This window comes from Limanda limanda, chromosome 18 (genome assembly GCF_963576545.1).
Source record: "Limanda limanda chromosome 18, fLimLim1.1, whole genome shotgun sequence".
Lineage (NCBI taxonomy): Eukaryota > Metazoa > Chordata > Actinopteri > Pleuronectiformes > Pleuronectidae > Limanda > Limanda limanda.
Window position 1 is genome coordinate 10,871,002 of NC_083653.1, and position 22,032 is coordinate 10,893,033.

Sequence of the window (22,032 nt, forward strand, 5' to 3'; positions counted from 1 at the left end):
TAATTTATGCAGTGTCATAACTACATCTCTGACGTTTATAACAAACCAGACCGTTTCAAAATCGGTTGAGTGAGCTGCCCCGTAGCAAGATGGTCGCCATGTGGTGACGTCCGGCTCCGTCGAACGAGACATCTAGTCTTTATATATGTCTATGATCACACTGATGTTTGTTCAAGTTCAATTTTTTTCAGCAAAATTTGGTTCTAATGAGACTGACTCATGATTGGTGGAACCCGTCTGAGAACTCAATGCCGTTGCTCCATCCCCTGATCTCTACTGATCTCGTCTGTAGCCGACTTCATTTCTTGATAGTGGGACGAAGGGGAGATGCGTTGTCCATCTTTATTTAAGGTCGATGGTGGCGCTATACTTCAACTTCTGCTCCGTAATGGAAAAATACAGAAATTGTCCAATATGTCTATTCTCAGCACTGAGGCCTCACGTTTCCACATCACACTTGTAACTTGTCTCACTATCCGAATAGTTGAACACGAAAAAACATACTTGTCAAACTCCTATTTAAAAGTCGAACATAGGGAAACTCAAACATTGACGTGAAGTGAAGTGACAATAAGAAAAACACTTTGTCGAAGAGAACTTTAAATAGTAACTTTTAATCAAGCTACAGTTACATTTATACAAAGACAAACGCAGATAATTGTTAAATTTACATAATTTTACAGCTTTGACTATTGGACATTCTTTTTTTCAGTATTTACATCACAATTATTGACACAGACAAAAGAAAAAGAGTGCAGGCCTTAAATCGTCAGTTTAACCCTAATTGAAATGTGTCGTCACTGGGAGGTCAGAGGTCCCAGTCTGCTCCTATGGGACACACGTGGACTGGAGCAGGTAGAGCCAGTGTCGTGCCACATCCATGTCACAAAGGTTAATTTATTTGAAAGAAAACAAATATATATCTGTATATAATTTTGATGCAGCTTCATGTCAGAGAAAACATTTTCCTTAAAACGTTAGAGAGCCTCCTTCAGTGTCGTACAGTGGTTTAGCGGAGCGGAGCCAAATATCCTCTTTTCACATGAGTAAAGTTTTTCTGTGCGTGTTTTCATGATCATTATATTTAAACTGCAGCTTTGTACAGTATCAGTTCAATCACGCAAGAAAACTCCTCTTTGCAGGCATTTCTCTCACAGTCTGTGGCCCTGCAGCCATGTTTTCAGTTCCTCTTCTCCTCCTCTACCGTTTGCTGCTCCGCCGCCTCATCGTCGGCCTCCTCTTTGTGCGTCACGTGGCCGTTCGTCCTGTTCGGAGCGGTGCCGAGCATCTGGGCGCTGTGCTGCTGCGCCTTGGCTCGCAGCGCCGCAATGCTGTTCTCCCTCAGTTCCTCTCTGGAGATCGGAGAGTCTGTGTCCTCCATCCGTTTCTCCTCCTCGGCCTCCATCACCTTGTCCACCGGCTTCTCCTGCATTGGAGCGTGGGGGGATGTGCTGCAGGGTTTCCCCGGGGAAGTGTGCGGAGTATCGACTGACTTCTTGTGCATACCTGGAAGGGAGAGATGGGATTTAGATGTTGGGTTTCTTTTTATAACTGAGTGCTCTTCAAACATTTCTGTAATATATTGTCACTTTCTTAACGTTTGAGTGGTAAACTTTCTTCAAACAGTCTACGGTGCAGAGTGAAGTTTGAAAACTCTGCGTTCATCCTACCCGGTTTATCTGTAGTGAAAGTTTGAATGATCCAAGTGCTACACAAAAGATGAACAGTTTTCTCTAGTTATGCGTTCCACACACAGACATGCAGGCGTTTCTGGAGTTAGTCGGTAGATTTAACATTAAATTGGTAAAATGAAGATATAAATAAGATATTTTGTCTTTCGTGCACTATTTGACATTGAAAAAGCGTGAAAGGAGAATAAAGAGGGAGGGGACATCTTATTCAATTAGTGTCTCCTAATTGATTTCAACTAATCAATTGACACAAGGTGAGGGAGGAGATTTGGTCTAATCTGTCCTGATGAAGTAGGATTATCACTGCATCGACTGACACCTCTTATTGACACGCCAACACTTTTATTGGCTCTCATCAGGAGCAGGGCTTAGCTACTTTTGCCCGATACAATACCTTGGGTACTTTAATACAAGATTACCAAACATTGTGAAGTATCAAGACGCACCAAGTTTATTTCCAACCATTTTAGATTCTCGTTGACGGAAGACGGTGCTCTATGATTGATCACCTCATCATCAAACTTGTGCTTGAAGCTTTGAGCATTAATTCCGCCGTCCATTTGTTTGCTAGTTGGTTGTTTTTTGAGCGTGATCACGCAAAAGCTGCGATAATTATGAAAACTTTAAAATGGTAGAAGGCTAGGACATGTACTAAGAAAGAACTCATTTAATTTTAAGGCAGATGCAGGTTTTTATTTTTATCACCTTCTATAACATTACGAGACGGGGCTATTTTGGGACTTTTCACCAATGTCCTTTGGTATAATTCATGGGTCATGATGAAGAAGAGAAAATCTGGTATATCTAGCAGACTGATATCTATGAATGCAGTTTGATGCAGGCTGATATAAAAATAAGGATCAAGCGGATTTAAATGAGGTTTCGTATGGGGACTGTTCGGGCTTGGCCTTTTTTTGCTGGTTTTTGCACAGAGAAAACAATATGAAAAATATACTGATGATACTACTGCCATGACGTTGGCTCTGATCTATTGAGGTGTCCCAGTAAGTCGTGACAGTGCAGCTTGGACGACTGAAGCAGCTAAAGGGAGTTCGGCCATCGTCAGTTTATACTGTGACATCTCAACATAAACATTTCTGTCCAGCTAAGATTGTCTCTCAGCTGAAGTGGACCAGCTCCTGCAGCAGCTTACCGAGTAACCAGGGGGCGTAGGACTCTGTGATGCCGTCCTTGGCCGACTTGAGGATGGACTCGGGCAGCGGGATGGAGTGACGCACCATGGCTCCGTACAGACCGTACTCGGCCATCACGCTGCTGCGACCCCAGCACTTCTCCCTCTTCCTCCACTTGGCCCTGCGGTTCTGGAACCACACCTGGAGAAATGAAGGTGGGGTCTGGATTAGATTATGTGTATGTGGTCCTCTTTGGGCGTTACAGTCTGGGCAAATATAACATCAAGCTGAACCTTACTTAATGTTTTTGTGGTAACTGTTGCCTCTCTTGGTTGTGAACTGGGCCGAACGCCGCATGTGCTTGAGATTCTGTTTTCACACTAACCCGATGAAGGAGGAACGTTTCTCTGTGTTTACGATTATGTGACAACACAAATGTGGTTGAATATGCAATTTGCACAAGTGTGATATGGAAACTTGCAGCCTCCGGTGCATAGACATTGACATGTTGTCTCTAGAACTTAAACTTTTGAATTGAAAAATATTAACAGATTTATGCACCTGCTCTTGTATAAAGAGCAGGTGTCCTTTTTTGTTATTAAGCCGTTTATCAAATATAAATAAATCACTTTATTATTCAAAGCTGAATATATTACATGTATTATATCTTAGAATTAGTATCTAGTATTTTTGCTCTTCCAGGCCAAAACTCCATTTCCGTACACTGTTTACAGTCAGACTACTTTATTTAGGACACAAACGTCTCTCCACACAAAACAGTGATTATGTTTGGAGGTTATTTCTGCCCAGATGACATTTTGGGCTCATCTCAGCTTCTTGCATATGTAGATAAATTAAAAATAGGTTCCGCCTCATTTGTTCTCGACACAGACTGTTTACATGCAGTCCACCAAAGCTGACTTTAATGTAATTGATGAAATTAGAAAACGTAACCAGATGGCTTCAAAATCTTTTCCCTCTCCTTCAGATTCTGTAAATTCACATGTAGATTCTGTTAATAGATAAGTCTTGATATGTGTGAATGGGTTCTTAATGTATTTCAAATATGATGAAGGATCGTCTTCTCATTAATTACAACTACTCTTCCTCATTGCCAAACTCCGATCATCGTCATCCTCTAAATCCTCCATCACTGCTATGACTCAGGCAGGATCCCTTTATTTTTTGGTCCAGAAGAATAATGACATCTGCTGGAGGTTTAAAACAACAAAAGTCAAAGAGCTAATTTTCCAAAACCATAATATTGATGCATGTCTGTTTTGGAAAATACATCCAATACAGATCCACTATTGACCCAAAATGTAAGTATGTTGTCAAAAACAGGTTTATTAAACTGGCCCAATTCCTTTGATCGGCCCTATTACTATTTCTATTTCCTCTCATCGCTCGTGCCATCTGCAGGATACTGTCTTTTTGTGACCTGTGCATGTGTGTGTGCGCGATCATTATTCTCCTTCAGGCTCCTCAAGTGCCTAAATTGATTTCCACCATGCCAGACCATGTAATAGCCTCAGCAAGCTTGTGAATATGGATGAGGAAAACAGTAGGGGAAAAAATGAGCATCCTAAAATGGCCGAGGAGGCTGGATGAGATTGCAGGGAACGGTGTGGAGTGATGTGTGAGCGCATGCGTATGTATGTGTGTGTGGGGGGTGCGTGTGGGGGTGTGAATTTTTCAGACCTGGAATTAAAAACGATCAAAGCCGAGCCGGCAAAGCTATTCAGGTAGATCTGATGATAACCTGCCTCTCATAAAAAGATGGGCCTCAGATGAGCAATCATGCCTTTTGACAGCAACAGTGTGAGTGTGCATGAAGCGTGTGCATGAAGCGTGCGTGTGTGTGTGTGTGTGTGAGAGAGAGGGTGTGTGAAGTGCTTCCTGAGAGAGGTGACCCCAGGGGCGAGGAGGCTGATTGAAAAATAAGTTAATTTCCAGTCCCGATCGATGGGAGACAGGCGCTCAAATATCATGGGAAATTAAAATGCTCGCAGCAGCCGGGCAGAGGCCTCTGCTCAGACGCTGACCTCTGCTTATTAATTTCGGTGTAGTTATCATTTCATTTCAGGGCTGCGGTGCCGCCTCTCGCAGGGAAGTGAGGTGAGAAGTTCTCCTCAATTAACTAATTAGACTGAGAGGGTGAATTGGCTGCTAATGTGGGAGCAGGAGGTGCTGGGAGGATGATGATGGAGCTGATGACCGCAGGCTCCACCTGTCTGTCTGCCTCAACACTTGCTTTTTGTACGTGTTAAAAATCTGTCTCCACCACTTTGCAGGATCATTCTAACCTTGATGCAATGTTTAAGAATCATACATTGCAGGAATGATCATAGGACTGATTACACAATTTTCCTTCTAAAAAAGGGGATTATTTGGTCCTTCTGCCCCTTGACAATATGAAATTTAGGATAATAACCCCACATTCATGTCTGCATCCTGCACATACATGAACACACACCTGTATTCTGTCCTCTGGCAGCTCAGTCTTCATGGAGAGCATCTCTCGGGCGTACACATCCGGATAGTGAGCCTCATTAAAAGCTTTCTCCAGCTCCTCCAGCTGATAGGACGTGAAAATGGTTCTGCAGACAAAAGAAAATGCAACACATAAGAGAATGGACGCAATTTATACATTTTTGTTCTTAACAAAAAAATACTGTTTTTTTTCCTCTTCAATTTAATCTTCTCACCCTGGTCTGTTTTGTATATTTAAAATGAAATCTAACACTGAATCGCCTCAAATACAATAAGAGGAAATTAAGTTTCCCCAAAAATGAATTTTAAATCAAGTCTGATTTAATCTGCAGCTCGTTTATGCGTAATGACAGATCAGCGTGAGGGGGAGAGTGATGCAGACCTAGATTTAAAGACAAACAATCTGAGGTTTAATTCATGTGCAAAGAAAATGATGCTAGTGTAAATAAAACAAAAAATATCCCGCAGAATATCAGATACCATGTCATCTACTTAAATCAAACCAAGATCTTTTAAAATGAGAAAACTGTTTTTTCTTTTATAAAAAAACAAAAGGTAAAAAAAGTTTTTTCTTTATCGACCGATAGAGAAAATTATTTTTGTCTGCATATTCATTTCTCTTCTTTTGTTAAACAATTTAGCCCATTTTCAAGCTTAGGCACAAAATGCTTGAAAAAAAAAAGGAAACCAAACGAAAAACAAAATTTTAAAGCACAGAGAAATCATGATTGTTTCATGCAGGTATTTAAGAATTACTACATTTCGACAGTATTATTTTATAAATTAATGAGAATCAGATGTGCACACAAGTGGAATTAAAGGAATTGAATAGGAACTAAACTGTTTGTTTTTGTGTTGCAGTGATGACACCAAACGAAAGAAACCTGCACTGGTAGTGGTTTCAGGCCTAATACAGTAAATACTAGAACATCATTAAAAAAAGCATATTTTTGATCAGCTATTTAAACATTTTTTTGCGTTTTTTACCTGTGTCGTCGTTTCTTTCTCTTCTTGCTCTGACACGTGGAGGATTTAGAGAATTTCTGATCCCCGGAGGAAAGACTCATATCATCCGAATCTGTCAGGAAACAACAGTGGAACACTTCAGACATAATAATAATAATAATAATAATAATAATAATAATAATAATAATAACAATATTAATAATAATAATAATAATAATAATAATATTATACACAAACAATACTGCAGAAAATCGGTACAGTAATTCCGATTTTTTTCTGTTTTATGATGTAAAAGTGTTTACAGTATTTCTGAATTCTGATTCTTGAGCACGGATTTATTTGATTTAATGGAAGGAAAAAAACAAAGTGCAAATGAAATTTACAAATGAAAAATTATTACATTATAAAATTGTAATATAAATATTACCAAGGCATCTAAACATGTATTAATATTTTCGATTTTAAAATCCAACACTTTATCTAAGGTGCAAGAAAAAACAAAAAATATTCCAATAGATTTTTCATTGTGTTACATGAACTTTCAGTTTCTCTGTTGTTCAATCAGAAGGCGCCAAAGCTTTGACACAAATAAATCTCCACCACACATTTATTCCATCTCGCCTAGAATTAATATATCAAATATTATAATATTATAACAGTGAAATAAAACATTTAACAGTGATTCAAACACGTTTCTGAATCACATAGTTTCTGTCTTATTTCTCACCGGAGCTGGAGTGGTGCGCATCCATCTGCGCCTCCATGTGCGCGGCTCGGTGCAGCGGCTGCAGGTGCACGTTCTGCGCCTCTGACAGCACCTCCAGGAAAGCAGGCTGACTGTAAAACGAGTGTATTCCCTCCGGTCCCAGCAAACCCATCCCGACCCCGAGCCCCCCGTGCCCGAGGGCCGACCTGGCCGCCAGCAGGTGCGCCCGGTGCGGCAGGGCCTCCAGCGGCCGCCGGGGCAGCGCCGGAGGATCCTTGTTCAGGCCGAGCAGCTCCTGGATCCCGAAGCCGGTGCGCCGGTGCACCGCGGGAGCCATCTTCCACACCGGGGGCGGCTGCTGGGACCCCCCGTGGTTCACGCTGCAGGTCTGGGAGGCTGCTCTCTGTTTGTTCTCGGTGTCTGAAAGCACAGATCCCTCCTTCCCGGTCATGTCTGCAGTGGGATGTTACACTTCTCTTCTCTTCTCCAAAAAACAAAAAGCCAGAGTCCCCGGTGCACTGAGCAGAGTGACGCTCCTGCTGCGCTTTTTATCCGACAGGCAACAGGCGGCAGCCAATCACAGCGGAGCAGAGACAACACACTGAAGTTCCCATCACGTTCACCCGAGCATCAAAACAAACGTCTGGAAATGAACGGAGACACAACTACTCTTTATTTATGTGCCTATTGGTCACTAAGATATGAACTCTCCCCGAGTCTTTGACTGATACAGTGTGATCTCTCACAGATAGCGACCATCAAACACTGGATTTTGGTATTTTAATTGTTATATATTTTTACAGAAGATTTGGTCAAGTGAGGAAAAAGTTTGAGCTTCAGTTTGACTCAGTGTGTTTGTGTCACAGGTCTGGATGACGTTAAAACTGAGAAAATTAGATTTGGGCTGCTACTGGTTATGGTTTCAACTCAGAAATGTGTTTTTGTTTATAAACCGAGATGCACAAGAAGCGAGAGAAGAGTTTTACTTTCACTACAACTCTTCAGGCTGATGGTCTGATCCGGGAGCCACCAGCTCTTCACACAGAGTCAATCAGCCGGAAAATCCCACAAAACGAGGGAAATCTGATTTAATCTGCAGCTCGTTTGTGCGTAATGACAGATCAGCGTGAGGGGGAGAGTGATGCAGACCTAGATTTAAAGACAAACAATCTGAGGTTTAATTCATGTGCAAAGAAAATGATGCTAGTGTAAATAAAACAAAAAATATCCCGCAGAATATCAGATACCATGTCATCTACACGATTTTAAGATAACTTGATTATACAAATAAAAACAACAACCTGATGCAAGTTTGGTGCCTTTTATAAAATTCACCTCCATTATAATAAAATAAAGCAAGATGAGTAAATTAATGTCACTTTCGATAAATTCATCAGTTGTATTTCTCTCGTTTCCCAATAAACAGGCCTGTGCCAAAAAATGATCGTCATTGTCTGTAAAACACAACACACATTTCTGTGATCACGTCAAAAGAAAAATGCTTATAAACTAACATTAGCCAATTTCTCCATCAGTTAATGAATCAATCCAGCTTCTAATTAGAAAACCACAGTGATTGATCCGTTAACAGACTCGAGCTTCGTCCCCAACGTCCCATATAACTCCAGCCTGTGATTTGCATATTCTAATTAGGTTTGCGCAGTAAACGTTTTGTCTTTGCGGACAGTCTGCGCATCTGTTGATAGGTTATTAAGCTGTTTTTTTCCATTATTTGACGGGTCACATGATAAAGAATACAATGTCCCAGTTCAGGGTATTTAGGACACACCAGGGTGGCAATTAAATACCAGACAAACGGTGGCAGCGGATGCCAGCGCGCAATGCAAGCAACAGATTTACCCAGCCCCTCGTGTTCAAGTGGTTTGAGCAAATAGGAGGGAAAAAACAAAAGTGTTTCCGTGCGTAAATCTGAAAGTGAGAGTGAAGACATGATGATGAAATCACCTGCAGAGTCCGAAACCCAAACCCACAGGAATGTGCCATGGGGCCACAAACACTCTCTGCGTTTCTGTGCGTCTTTACACCTAATCCTGTCTAATCAGCCATTATTCAATTAATGCGCATGAACTTCCAATCGTTCGGAGATAATGTGCGGCACACTTTCGGACAGCTGGACCGATAATGACGCAGAGGAGTTTATGGAGATGAGAGGACGCGCGATGGAAGCGCAGATAGGCTCGCACTGTCTCCATCACTGGGACATGTGGTGATGAATAAATCAGCTCCTGCGGGACTGTGGGGGGGCAGCAGCCGCGCGTCAGGCTGTCAGACCGGCGGTCAGACCCTCCGCACATCTAGCGCCGGTTTGTAATCTGAGCTGAGATCAGGAGAGGTGGCATCACCCCGGTCGAGTCAATCATTGAGGAGCTCGGTCTGTTGTTCCTGTGCGTCAGGCTGCTCCGGCACCGCGGAGGATTTAAACAGAGAGGAAATAAATACAATGGCGCCTTTTACGCATCTTTTACGCATTTACTTGGTTATTATATCAAAGGAAATTGTTGTTTTACGCAGTGTTATTTGCCCTTTGTTTGTCTATTCTGAGTCAGTGTAGAAATCAAACACGGATGGAAATTAAAAAAATCGAGAGGGGGGGGGGGGGGGGGCGGGAGGAGGAATGAAGAGAATTAAATTACCTCCAGCATCTCATGAGAAACTATCAGAGACATTTCATTAAAGGTGAATGAAGAGATCACACACACATGTGCACGCGCGCATCCTGTTGATGACATCTTTCCAGATAGATTATGGGATGCCGCTGGAAACTAATAATGTGCATCTCATGTTATTGATACTTAACAAATCTGAAATCAGACACAGAAGAGACGAGATATAATAATCATGGGATGCAGAAAACATTAGATTGTATATTTTATTTTTACGAGCAGGCATGGACACTTGAAATTAGTTATTTATTGGCCCTGTAGCTTTTATTCATTTCAAGGGCTGTAAGATTCCTTTATGGATGAATATAAACAGAGATATTGCTTTAAATACACACGTTTAAGGACTAAATTCGTTAGTGAGCTTTTAGAAATGTCTAAGACTGAAGGTCAGATGTTTTAATCTATTTTCTGATATTGATTTCTTCAACAGTCTAAATAAAATCAATCAGGTTATAATTGTTGCAACAACATTTTTGTCACCAACAGATGGTTAAACAGCACAATGTGATAGGATGAAATAAATGATGCCAATTAGAAATAAACAGTGTCAGCAATAGTATTTTTGATATAGATCAGTATTTCTGGACCACCTGTAGCTTAAGACATTTGTTTTTTATGTCATAGTAAACTTTCATAAAGCGAAGGAGCTGAATCAGGTTTAAAACACATAATTAAAAAAAAACTATAAGAAACCGTTTAAATGTGAAAATGCCTTAATTATCATATTTGTAGATGGAGTTTGAAAATAGAAACTTCACTGTCACTGATAGTCAATACAGAAAAACAACAAAGGTTCAAGTTGAGAACATGTGGAGGCGGATGACTGAAACTGTAGCCGACACAAACCCTGACTTTCTCTTCTTTGTCCTTTATTATTATCCCTGTGCATTACAGAGCATATCAGTGATTAAAATAATAGTTGATCGAGTCTGGGTCAGTCGGATTCTGGCCGAGTGTCTGAACCACACTCCGCTCTTTCTGTCTGATCTGTCTCTGTCTTTGTTCCAGGCTCCAGAAATGGCTCCTTCTAATCCAGCTAATTGCGTTTCCCAGAGCTCAGGGTTTTTCAGAAGACGAGCTGGGTCACCAAACAGCCGTTGATCAAAACATCCTATTAAGGTGAGGAAACAAAAGGCTCCCACGACCCGAACAATGTGCCATTGGTGATTCAACAGTTTTCTCTGCGGGCACAAAGAATTAATTAGGGCAATAACTTCATGCTATTGCCGTTCTATAGTCTCCATTTCTGTATGAGTGCATCTATTTGTGCTCTGAAGTTTGTCGGGGGGACTCTGACTTGTGTGCGCACCGCATTCCCCTGTTGCATGTGCAGATGTGTTATTGGCATAATGAGGAAAATGCTCTGAGGGAATATGGGGGAGAGAGAGAGGGAGAGAGAGAGAGAGAGAGAGAGAGGGAGAGAGAGGGCCCCCTCCTCCACCTCCTCATCCCGCAAACACCAAAAACTTTCTTGACAAAATAATATTCCTCACTGTGGTCACTGGTAACGAGAATTGACATAATTGCTCGGGCCCATTTCTTGTCTAATTAGCACACTTCCACAGTGGACAGGGACTCGCGGTTAGGCAGCAGAAAAGGGAATCGGACAGGCATGGCAGTGGCAACACAAAAAGGGGCCCCTGGTTTCAGCGTAATTAGGTGAGACAATGCCCCTGACTGTTTTGAGCCATGGCAGCGACTCAGAGCCGGGGCCGAGCAGGCGAGTGGACGCCCCGTGAGGAACATCTCCCTGAGACCCTAATAAGCCCCTAATTGTCTCTTTTTTTTCCCCCTTTCGGATTCACATGGACTGCACCAGCAGACATGAAGACAGCCTATTCCCGGGCTCCTGCAGAGATCGTGGCCCTCGTCCCGCAGAGGGGGGAGAAATTTGAGTTGACTCACCCAGGACCTTTACTGTTTGGCCCCAAATCTCCAGAGAGCCGGTGGCAGGTCCGCTAACGTCATGCGACAGGGTCCCAAAGCAACAGGGTGAGAGCAGAGACGCAGGAAGCAGCCATGTTTCTTTACAGACAAGCCTGATGTCATTAATTTATGTCTCCACCTGAAACCACTGCCAAGAAAACACACGTTAAAATCCAAATGTACTCCTGATTGGACAAATAATCTACATGTGTTGAATTTCGAACAGCTGAATCCTGCTCAGGAACTAGAGTGACACTACCTCCACCAAGGCACCAACATTAAAATTCAGAAAAATACAGATTTTTATTTGGATCTGCAACAAATCGCTCACACCTCATAAAAATCAGTCTCCCTAAGATGCTTGATTTTTGTCATCAATGTCCATGAATTATTTCTGTGGAAATTGGGGAAAACATCGAAGTTTTGTGGAACTCCATTCTGACGCTTTTGTGAAATCTTGCTGACATAAATAAACTAGGAAAGCACTCGTACCGCCAAGGCCCAACCGTCCCCCCTATAAAACAACATTCAAATGCACTAGATCCACATTTTATATTTAATTTCCAACACATGGATATCAGTCCCCTGAACATTTCTTCATCACAATCCCCAAATTATTCTGAGAAATGAATGAAATTGTTGAAAAACACCCTAAAACCATGGATCTGTCGCTTTGTCCAGATCCATTTTCTTTCCTGACTTACAGCGATCCTGGAGATTTGTCCATTATTTATTTTTTTTGTTCAAGAATCAGTATAACACATTCCTCCATCCAGACCGAACAGTCCACCACATGATTGTCTAGTTGTTATAGCAGAAATGTAAATGAAAAGGGAAACGGTCTGATAACCTAATGACTTATTTGTCATAAAAACAAATTCATAGATCCTAGGGGAAGTTAGTTTGGTAGTTTTTGCATAAACTTGGTTCCTAGAGGTCACACGCTTTTATAAGACTGAACTATGAGCCTTTTTAACCTCTCACACACACAGACACACACACACACAGCTCCATATGTTTGAGGCCACCTCTAATGGCAGGTGGCGCTCCAAAAAGGTTCAATATTTCATAATTCGCTCTCTGTAACATCCCCTGCAGCAGAGGCCTCCCAGTTCAGAGGGACGTCAGTTTGATGTGCCCTCACTCCTTTAATTAGCTGTCAATTAGTGCAAATGAATCAACTCTTCGCCTAATTAAGCAATGCCACCAGGCAGCTCCCATACACAGGCCATTGTGTGAGCAGCATGAGAAAACCATAGCGAGCAAACTCGTTTTGGATCAGGAGTGCAATCTAACGATCAGATTGACACACTGTGTTGTGTGTGTGTGTGTGTGTGTGTGTGTGTGTGTGTGTGTGTGTGTGTCTCTCTCTCTCTCTTTAAAGGGAGGGTAAAGTAAGTCCCATACTTTATTTTCCGTGAATCATTTGTTGATATTTTATGAACCAGAATAACAAAGTGCCAAACAAATACCCACAGCATTAGTCCGCTTTTCTCGATTTAGTTCACGATCATATTTCTAAAAATAAAAACGTGCACATGCTCACAAACACTGTACAAGCACAATGTGACCCGAGCACTTAACTCTCCATTTAGGACTTTGAATGTTTTTAATCTTCTTATCCCCGAAATATCTCCCAGTTTGACGTTTGATTCAGAGCAGCCCGTCCTTCATTAGAATGAATCATTTCACCAAGTATACAAAACATGTCACTGGAGGATTTAAAATACTGTGAACATGTGACTATTATATATCAAAAGTTAGGATGAGGAGCATGTTAACACTTCTGATGTCATGAGGAGGCTGATTTGTTTTACCTCGTCAGTCATGGAATGAGGAAGGTGTGTGCTTTAGTTCCTGGGTTTGTAGTGTAGGTTTTCTAAATGGGCGCTAGACAGAGCGTCTTCACCTGTCAATATAAATATATCTCGCCAAGAGAGCTAACCCGAAGAACTTGCATATCTACAAAAGGCCTCAAAGGAAAAGACCAAATTCAGTTAATTAATTATTTAAATCAAAATATCAAATTAAAGACGTATGATTAATAAACCAACTCATATTCACCAACATAGCAATTAATCAATAGAAATTAAATACATTTCCAAATCAAAAAATGAAATGTCCAGTAAATAAATAAATGAAATTTCATTCTTGTTCTTTGAGTATAAAGTCAGGGTTCAGAGGTTGTGTGTGTGTGTTTGTGTGTGTGTTTGTCAGAGAAAGGGTCCAATGAAAGTGGAAAATGAGGGACATGTGTGTGTCTGAGGGGAGAGAGAAGATGAGGGGTGAATTTACCAGCTTTTATGGTTCCACCAGGACAGAGGCCCAGTCCCAGAAGGTTCTTCATCAGGCTCCAGGGATCAGCTCATTTGCCTCTTGGTCCAGAGCGATTGTGAAAATAAAATTCCAGCTGGTTCTTGGATCAACTAGTTTATCTTTTTGTGATCTCCTTCCTCTCTTCAGTCTCACTTCTCCGTTGTCCTCCATTCTGCCTTTGTTTGACTTTCTCTCCTCTGTGGCTCCCAGGTGTGTCCAACTTATCATCTCCCTCGCCCCTCCTTCTTCTCCTGTTCAGGTGTAAAAGGGCCATTCTGTCTTTTTCATTATCTCCTTACTGACTCAGGTTGTTGTTTTTATTCATCGAATATATCTAAGGAGTCACACTTGTTAATTACCTCTGACCTTAAAAATTCTAAAGGTTCTCCTGTCAGAATAATTATTGATATAAAGTTGTTTTTTTTAAATTTCTAAATCAGTTTTGATTTTTGTGTGCGGTCCCGCGCTTGGAGCAGAAAAAGATAGTTACAATGCAGGCCACATATTTCATTTACAGTTGGAGCGGAAACATAATCTCTGCAAACATCTGTTCACTTTTTCCATCAAGATCTATGAATTATTCCCGGAGAAATCAATGTAAATGCTCCATCTCACAATGTTAAAGAAAGTGGAGAAATCGACCCCCTGATCCAGATCCAAATCTCATTAGTTATTTTCCTGACTCTTCTACCTCTGTCCAGTAGTTTTTGCTTAACGCTGCTAAAAAACAAACAAACAAACAAACAAAACAAACACACAAACGCTGATGAAAACATAACCTCATTGGTGAAGGTAAAATCTGCCTCGTGTCTTAACAAATAATACTACAAACCAAATTTTTGTATCTATATGATATGGATCTTTACTTTTGTGCCAGTATTTGACTGATGGACGTGATATTAGAAGAATTCATGAATAAAGCAAGGCATGAAATCAAATTTTGGTTCATTCATGGAATCAAATTGACCCAAGTTTGCCCCCAGAAATCACACAGGTCATGACCACAGTGTCGTGGATGGCAATTCTACGTCTGGTACCTCGGAGAATCTACACATTTGCATATTTCCACTCATACAGCTTCTTTTTGTGTGCATACAATCTGGTGAATGTGTGTGTGTGTGTGTGTGTGTGTGTGCGTGTATATGAGGATGATTTGTGTCATGAAGAACTAATCTCAGTGACACGTGAGCGGTGCAGCCATGTTGCCTCCCTCTCTCCCTCCCTCCCTCCCTCCTCCCACCATGCAGCCACTCTGGACCATTACAGGCAGTAATTGTTATTTAATGGATTAAACATTCATCCTTCCTGTGCAAACCCCCAGAGGGCCAGATGACAGCATCGCCATGTTCATACAGCTAAACATCCCCCATCCCCCACCACACACACACACACACACACACACACACACACACACACACACACACACACACACACACACACACACACACACACACACACACACACACACACACACACACACACGTCGACGCTCATCTGACGGCTGTGTTTGTGCTTAAAATTCAATTACCCACTTATTGATAGCTCTCTGGGGTGTTAAAGAAGTGGACACGGTGCTGGTGGAGGTGTGGATGATTTCCCAGGAGGCCTCGGGCTCCTCCGCACATCTCCAGCTGGATCTATTTCATGGCTTTACTCATCAGCGGCAGATGCAGATGGAGCATAAGCAGCCGTCATACACCTGCACACACCAGCGCACGCAGACACACACAGGCAGCAGAGACATCACACAGACACATGCACACACACACACACATGCACACAGCTTGTCATAGGTCCATTTTGGGGTCATTGTATAGACTTGCATTTGTCTCCTTACCATACCCTAACCATAACCACTGACCCAAAAATCCACTTCTTCCCTAATTGGGGACACAGCTTTTATTCTAAATTGGACAAGCCGTCTTCAATTAAGTGGTCCTTCGTCTGAAAAGTAGCCTGCGATACACACACTCACAAAATACACAAAAACACACAGGTTGGTTAGTGTAGGAATAAAGCAAGACATTTTATCTGATGGTCAAGAAAACAGCCTTGTTATAAAAAAAAAGGAAATAAAGTGTCGCCATGAAAAGAGACCTAACTCAAACTTAAATTTTTTGGGGGGGGATATGGGCAATCTGTTAAACTCGATATAGAACAATGATTTTTATTTTTTTTAGCTCCACAAATAATGATTCTTTTTCTGATTTGATCATACATCATTCATTTTTTTAACTAATTGATTATCCATTTAGTAGTGTGAAATATGTGTGTGCGTGCTTGTATATATATATATATATTTATCAAAATCTCACTGTCGCGTGAAGTGATATGAGAGTAAAATTGAGACTTATTTTACAGCTGACACTTTTATCTACTGAGAATAATTTATTATACTTTATTGTACTTTTCCACAATTCATTTTGTATCACAATAATCTGCTATGGGCACACACATATAGCTCGAAACCTTTTACTGATGTTTCCTTTATTTGAGGCCAAATCCATTTTCACCTCTGAACCTTCTCCAAACATGTATGAGTCAAAACAAAGCTGCTCGATGTGTTAAGAACCAGCAGAGCCACAGGTAGGGCCCCACAGGTTAGCCACGCGTCTGAAAGTCCCCTGGGGCCTCCGGGGGGCCCCGCAGGAACATCCCGGCTTGCTGCTGGCCTCGTTTGCCGCTAATTACAACACTCGACTCTTCTCTCCCATGAGACGCAGGCACACTGATGACAAAACGCCACAGTTTGGTGCTGCATCACTGTGCAACAGCTGGGGCCGGCGGCTCCACGTCAATACCCAGAGGGTGGACGTGTGGGGGCGAAGGGAGCAATGATGAATGTGTGTGTGTGTGTGTGTGTGTGTGTGTGTGTGTGTGTGTGTGTGTGTGTGTGTGTGTGTGTATGTTTGTGTAGCAACAAAACTGGTTATCAGTGATGTTTTATGTGTTGAATTACATTTCTCCTTTAACTGAAAATTAAACTTAATCCATGAAATAGAACTAGTCGTCCAAAGTCAAATGCACTACAGCAATTAAATTAGGAATCCAGAAGGGACACTCGAAGGTCAGATACTTACACCAAGACTTATGCCCTATCTCGCTATGTTAAAGAAAGTGAAAACAAATTACTGCATCCACTGGTTTATCATGATCCACTCCAACATTTGATGGTTTCTTCCTTCGGTCATCAGTTGAGTTGTTTGTGTGTTTGTGGATCTAAGATTTTTCTAAATCAGGGGCCATAAAGGGGCCACGATTTGCACATGGGCCAATTATATGTCCCACAGCCATGCACAATTCCTCATTCAATAAGGTTGAAGTCATTCTTTCTAGAGTCAGCTCCATAGCAGTCCTTGTTTCCTTGTCACGATGTTAAAAAAGATTTGAAGAAGGAATCCGCCCTTTGATCCAGATCCGCGCCAAAATTGAATGGGATATTTCTTGATTAATGCCCCAACCCTCCACAAAATCTCATCTCTCGATTACTTTTTGCATAATCCTGCAAACACAGATGAAAACATAACCTCCTTGGCAGAGGTAATAAAGATGAATCTTGTTGTTCTTTGATGCGACGGGGTCATTCTACAGCTTGGACGTCCCCTAGGATGACACTGGATCGATGAGCTCTACACTGTACTCCTTCCTCTCGCCGTGATTGCACTGACTGTTCATTAGCGGGACCGCCGGCCTTTAATGGCCTGCACACTTCTGTCGCTCGTAAATCTCCGCACCCCACCCAGGTTTTGCTCCCCTATCCCATCAAAAGGCCTGCGAAGAATGAAGTCAGCGTGATGAAAAACAGAATGAGATTTATCTGCTCCCTCCTCCTCCTCCTCCTACTCCTCCACACCCCGAGATGAGCTCACGAGCAAAGAGAAATGACAGGCGAGACCTCGGCGAGACACGCCCGTGGATGTGAGGGTGCCACTGGATGTGTTTGAGATTCTAATGAGGCCGGCTGGTCAAAAAAAAGGAGACCGGTCAAAATAGCAAGTGAAGTGTGGACGCAAAAGAAGGAAGAGAAAGAAGGAGCAGGGAGGATAGCAGGGAGGTTTACCTGAGAAGACGAGGTGAGGAGGGAGAGGGCAGGTGTGCAGAATAGGAACATGAGGCTTGAGCTCTGCTTTGGTTTCCAAGTTGAATGACATGTTTGCTCGAAACGGTGCGCGTCGTTCTTCGAAGTACGTTTTCTCTCGTTCGGTGGGCGTGTCAGAGATGTTGCCCAATCAGCAGCGACCCCGCCATATTAAACAAGCAGTGCACACGACGGATTTACAAACACCAACTTCTCCACAGACTCAGCAGCTGCTGCTTGGTGTAAGAAGACGTGTGTCACTTTAGTTTGGTTTCGTTGCATCGACGGACACGGACGAGGCAGGGCGTAAGAACTATGCTAAAGCCGGCCACCAGGTGGCGATCAAGGTGCTTTAACGTCGTCCATCTTTATATACAGTCTATGGTCTTTACAGTCTAAGGAAATTATCTGCAACATTTCACTTATTGTTGAAATAAGTGACTGTTTTTCATTTCCTTTGAGGAATTAAGGAAATCATCGCTCAGTATTTGGAGGCTGAAGCTTTGAGCGTAAAAGTTTTGGACTATACCAAAAATACTCTCCCTTTGGACGTTTTACTAATTATCTCTGATCGCTAATTCAGTGACGGCCACAAATTAAGAATTTAAATGTTCAAGTGGTGTTGATTTATAGTCATTGATTTTCAACCAAAGCTAATAGTCATAAGCTGTTGTTTGACAGTTGGATGATGTCATGCTCAGACTATAGTGAGTGTGGTGCAGTGAAGAGTGGAGACATGTTGCTGAGTCCATTCACTCTGACCTTTTTTTTCTTTCCTGCAGTTCCACATCAACAAATGTAGGTCAGAGAACAATGAACTCTCTCTGTTAGAGCGTAGCAGGGAGCCGGAGCCTTCACATGGTCTGACCCTCATCCATCCATCCATCCATCCATCCATCCATCCATCCATCCATCCATCTATCTATCTATCTATCTATCTATATATATATATATATCTAGCTATCTAGCTATCTATATCTATCTTTGGTGCAAACTTGAGTTTTGGGCCGGATCCAAAATATTTTGTGTTGGTTTTGTGGCGCAGTAAATTTTCATTTTCTGTGTGTCGATTTCTGATTTACAGAAAATATAAATAAACACTTAGTTGAATAAACCAAACAGATATGATAAGTTAATGAGCATGTAATTGTGCGAAGTGGAAGCCCAGTCTGCCGTCAAATAACGAGAGAAATATAGCTGAACGCATAAGAACACGTTCACGACAGATGCCAATCAAAGAGCCACGATCCCAAACATACCGATCTTTGAGCCTTGATTTCTAATTTTTAGACATTATTTTCAGATTAACCTCAAGATCACTGATGAGGATTGAATTTAGCTATTGACACCATAATGACTCGTGGAAAAAGATTGTGACTTCATGACCGAAATTCATGAGTTTTACAATTGGCAGTCGATGTTCCAGAGATTTTCTGGAGCCAGCCCCTGCCGGATCTCTGCGGAATTACAATTTTGAGAACTTCTGCATTGGCTTCATTTTTCAGAGTCGGAAGCTACGTCCATTGGTACAAATGAAAAGTCATGGAATCATCTATATGGTGTGAATTTAAAAATTAAGATTCAGGCTTTAAAAAAAGCAGGATGTGAAACTGTCCCATCAAATATGAGACCAATTGATCACGGACCAGGTCAAAGCCCCCGTGCCGCTCAGTAGTGGGATCGCGCCTGTGAATAGACGCTGTAGTGCAGCTTTAGTAATACAGCGAGACCCAGTCTTTTTACACTCAGCAACACACAACACACATACTGACATCACATGTTTACATCACACAACAGCTTCATCTCTGCTGCTTCATCTTCTTGTTCCAACTAAACCTGCACTAACCTGCAGTTCTGCTGCTGCTACAGCGCCTCCACCTGGAGGACACCACCTACTACAACACCATCTCTCTACACTTTTACTCATGTCAAACTACAACGACACAGATTGAACAGCTTCCTCATTAACACACTTTACCATTCACATCTATCAGTGTTTCAGATATATAATGCAGCAACTGTTCAAATAAATGATTTTTCAAAGTAAAGTCCACCATTTCACTTAAGAATCTATCATTTCTGGATATTTTTAAAGTTCTATATAACCGCTTTGCTCAATAAGTTCAGAGAGAGAGACTGATATGCCTGTGTTCAGGACCTCTCTGACTACCTACATACTGAATATCATACATTTGTACTGTATAGATTAGGAGTTCTTTCAAAGTAAAGTCCAACATGTTTACAATCAATCAGCTCATTTCTGGATATTTCAAAGTTCTATAAAAACACTTTGCTCAATAAGTTCAGAGAGTGACTGACATGCCTGTGTTCAGGACCTCTCTGACTACCTACATACTGAAGATCAAACATATTTACTGTATAGATTTGGAGATTTGTCAAAGTAAAGTCCAACATTTCAACTGTGGAATATATAATTTCTGTATATTTTAAAGTTCTATAAAAGCACTTTGCTCAATAGGTTCAGAGAGTGACTGACATGCCTGTGTTCAGGACCTCTCTGACTACCTACACACTGAAGATAAAAAAATTTTACTGCATAGATTTGGAGATTTTTCAAAGTAAAGTCCAACATGTGTACAATCAATCAGCTCATTTCTGGATATTTCAAAGTTCTATAAAAACACTTTGCTCAATAAGTTCAGAGAGTGACTGACATGCCTGTGTTCAGGACCTCTCTGACTACCTACATACTGAAGATCAAACATATTTACTGTATAGATTTGGAGATTTGTCAAAGTAAAGTCCAACATTTCAACTGTGGAATATATAATTTCTGTATATTTTAAAGTTCTATAAAAGCACTTTGCTCAATAAGTTCAGAGAGACTGATATGCCTGTGTTCAGGACTTCTCTGACTAACTACATACTGAAGATCAAACATATTTACTGTATAGATTTGGAGATTTTTCAAAGTAAAATCCAACATTTTCACTTAGGAATATGTCATTTCTGGATATTTCAAAGTTCTATAAAAAACATTTTGCTCAATAAGTTCAGAGAGAGAGACTGATATGCCTGTGTTCAGGACCTCTCTGACTACCTACAAACTGAATATCATACATTTTTACTGTATAGATTTGGAGATTTTTCAAAGTATAGTCCTACATGTACAGGTAGAGGCGCTGTAACAGCAGCAGATTTGCAGGTTAGTGCAGGTTTAGTTGGAACTAGAAGATGAAGCAGCAGAGATGAAGCTGTTGTGTGATGTAAACATGTGATGTCAGTGTGTGTTGTGTTGTGTGTTGCTGAGTGTAAAAAGACTGGGTCTCGCTGTGTTACTCAAGCTGCACTACAGCGTCTACTACTGCCACTACTGAGCGGCACGGGGGCTTTGACCTGCTCCGTGTCCGGCCTGGGCCGATGCACCCCTCCTTAGGCGACCTGGAGGTCCCGGGCTCCCCCGGGAGAACCATATCGATACCGAACTTAGTGCGGACACCCGCTCGACACAGTCCGCTGCAGCTCAGAGCTCCTGAGCTCAAACGATCCTCCAGCCTCAGACTCCCGGGAGCTGGGATTACAGGAGCGCGCCACCGCACCCGACGAGGAGATCACACACTCACAGAGGTTTGAATGGGACTGACGTCACGACATCAAGGAGCACTACTGCGGCCTCTGGTGGCGGGAAATAAAACTGCAGCTACTTAACACTTCTCATCATCTCCTGCTGATGACGCGCTGGTAAAATTACAGTAAGATTTTGAGTACAGAACAAAACTAACTCCTGTTGAATATGTATAAAATTTTGAATGATCAAAACTGTAGTATTTTAAAATAAATGCATTATCTTTAAAGTTGAGTGTAGGGAAATTTGATTGTTTCTCTCAAAACATACTGGTTGGGTCGACTCCTTTGCACAAAGGTGATTGCATGTGAGGTTATAAAATAACCTGGGAACATTGCAGAATTCCCAGTTTGGGCCTGGCTGTGATGCAACATTGCTCCAGGTGGTCATAAAGTGCTTGGAAAAGCAGGAAACCATATTTTGACATTTTAGAAAGATAAGATAAACCTTTAC

General features: G+C 41.7%; 1 protein-coding gene across 1 annotated transcript; it reads right to left on the reverse strand.

The window, feature by feature from the left end:
- Positions 1-1,180: 1,180 nt before the first annotated feature.
- Positions 1,181-7,440, reverse strand: LOC133024724 (visual system homeobox 2-like). The gene is made up of 5 exons (XM_061091893.1): positions 7,011-7,440; positions 6,305-6,395; positions 5,301-5,424; positions 2,845-3,025; positions 1,181-1,506 (listed from the first exon to the last, which is right to left on the reverse strand). The coding sequence occupies exons 1-5, from the start codon at positions 7,438-7,440 to the stop codon at positions 1,181-1,183; spliced, it is 1,152 nt and encodes a 383-aa protein (XP_060947876.1).
- Positions 7,441-22,032: the final 14,592 nt, after the last annotated feature.

Excerpts from the sequence above, each read along its gene's own strand:
- LOC133024724 (XM_061091893.1), bottom strand. The coding sequence starts at position 7,440 with ATGACCGGGAAGGAGGGATCTGTGCTTTCAGACACCGAGAACAAACAG. Across the intron at positions 6,396-7,010 it reads TGCGCACCACTCCAGCTCCG|ATTCGGATGATATGAGTCTT; the intron begins GTGAGAAATAAG and ends GTTTCCTGACAG. Across the intron at positions 5,425-6,304 it reads AGAAAGAAACGACGACACAG|AACCATTTTCACGTCCTATC; the intron begins GTAAAAAACGCA and ends TTTTGTCTGCAG.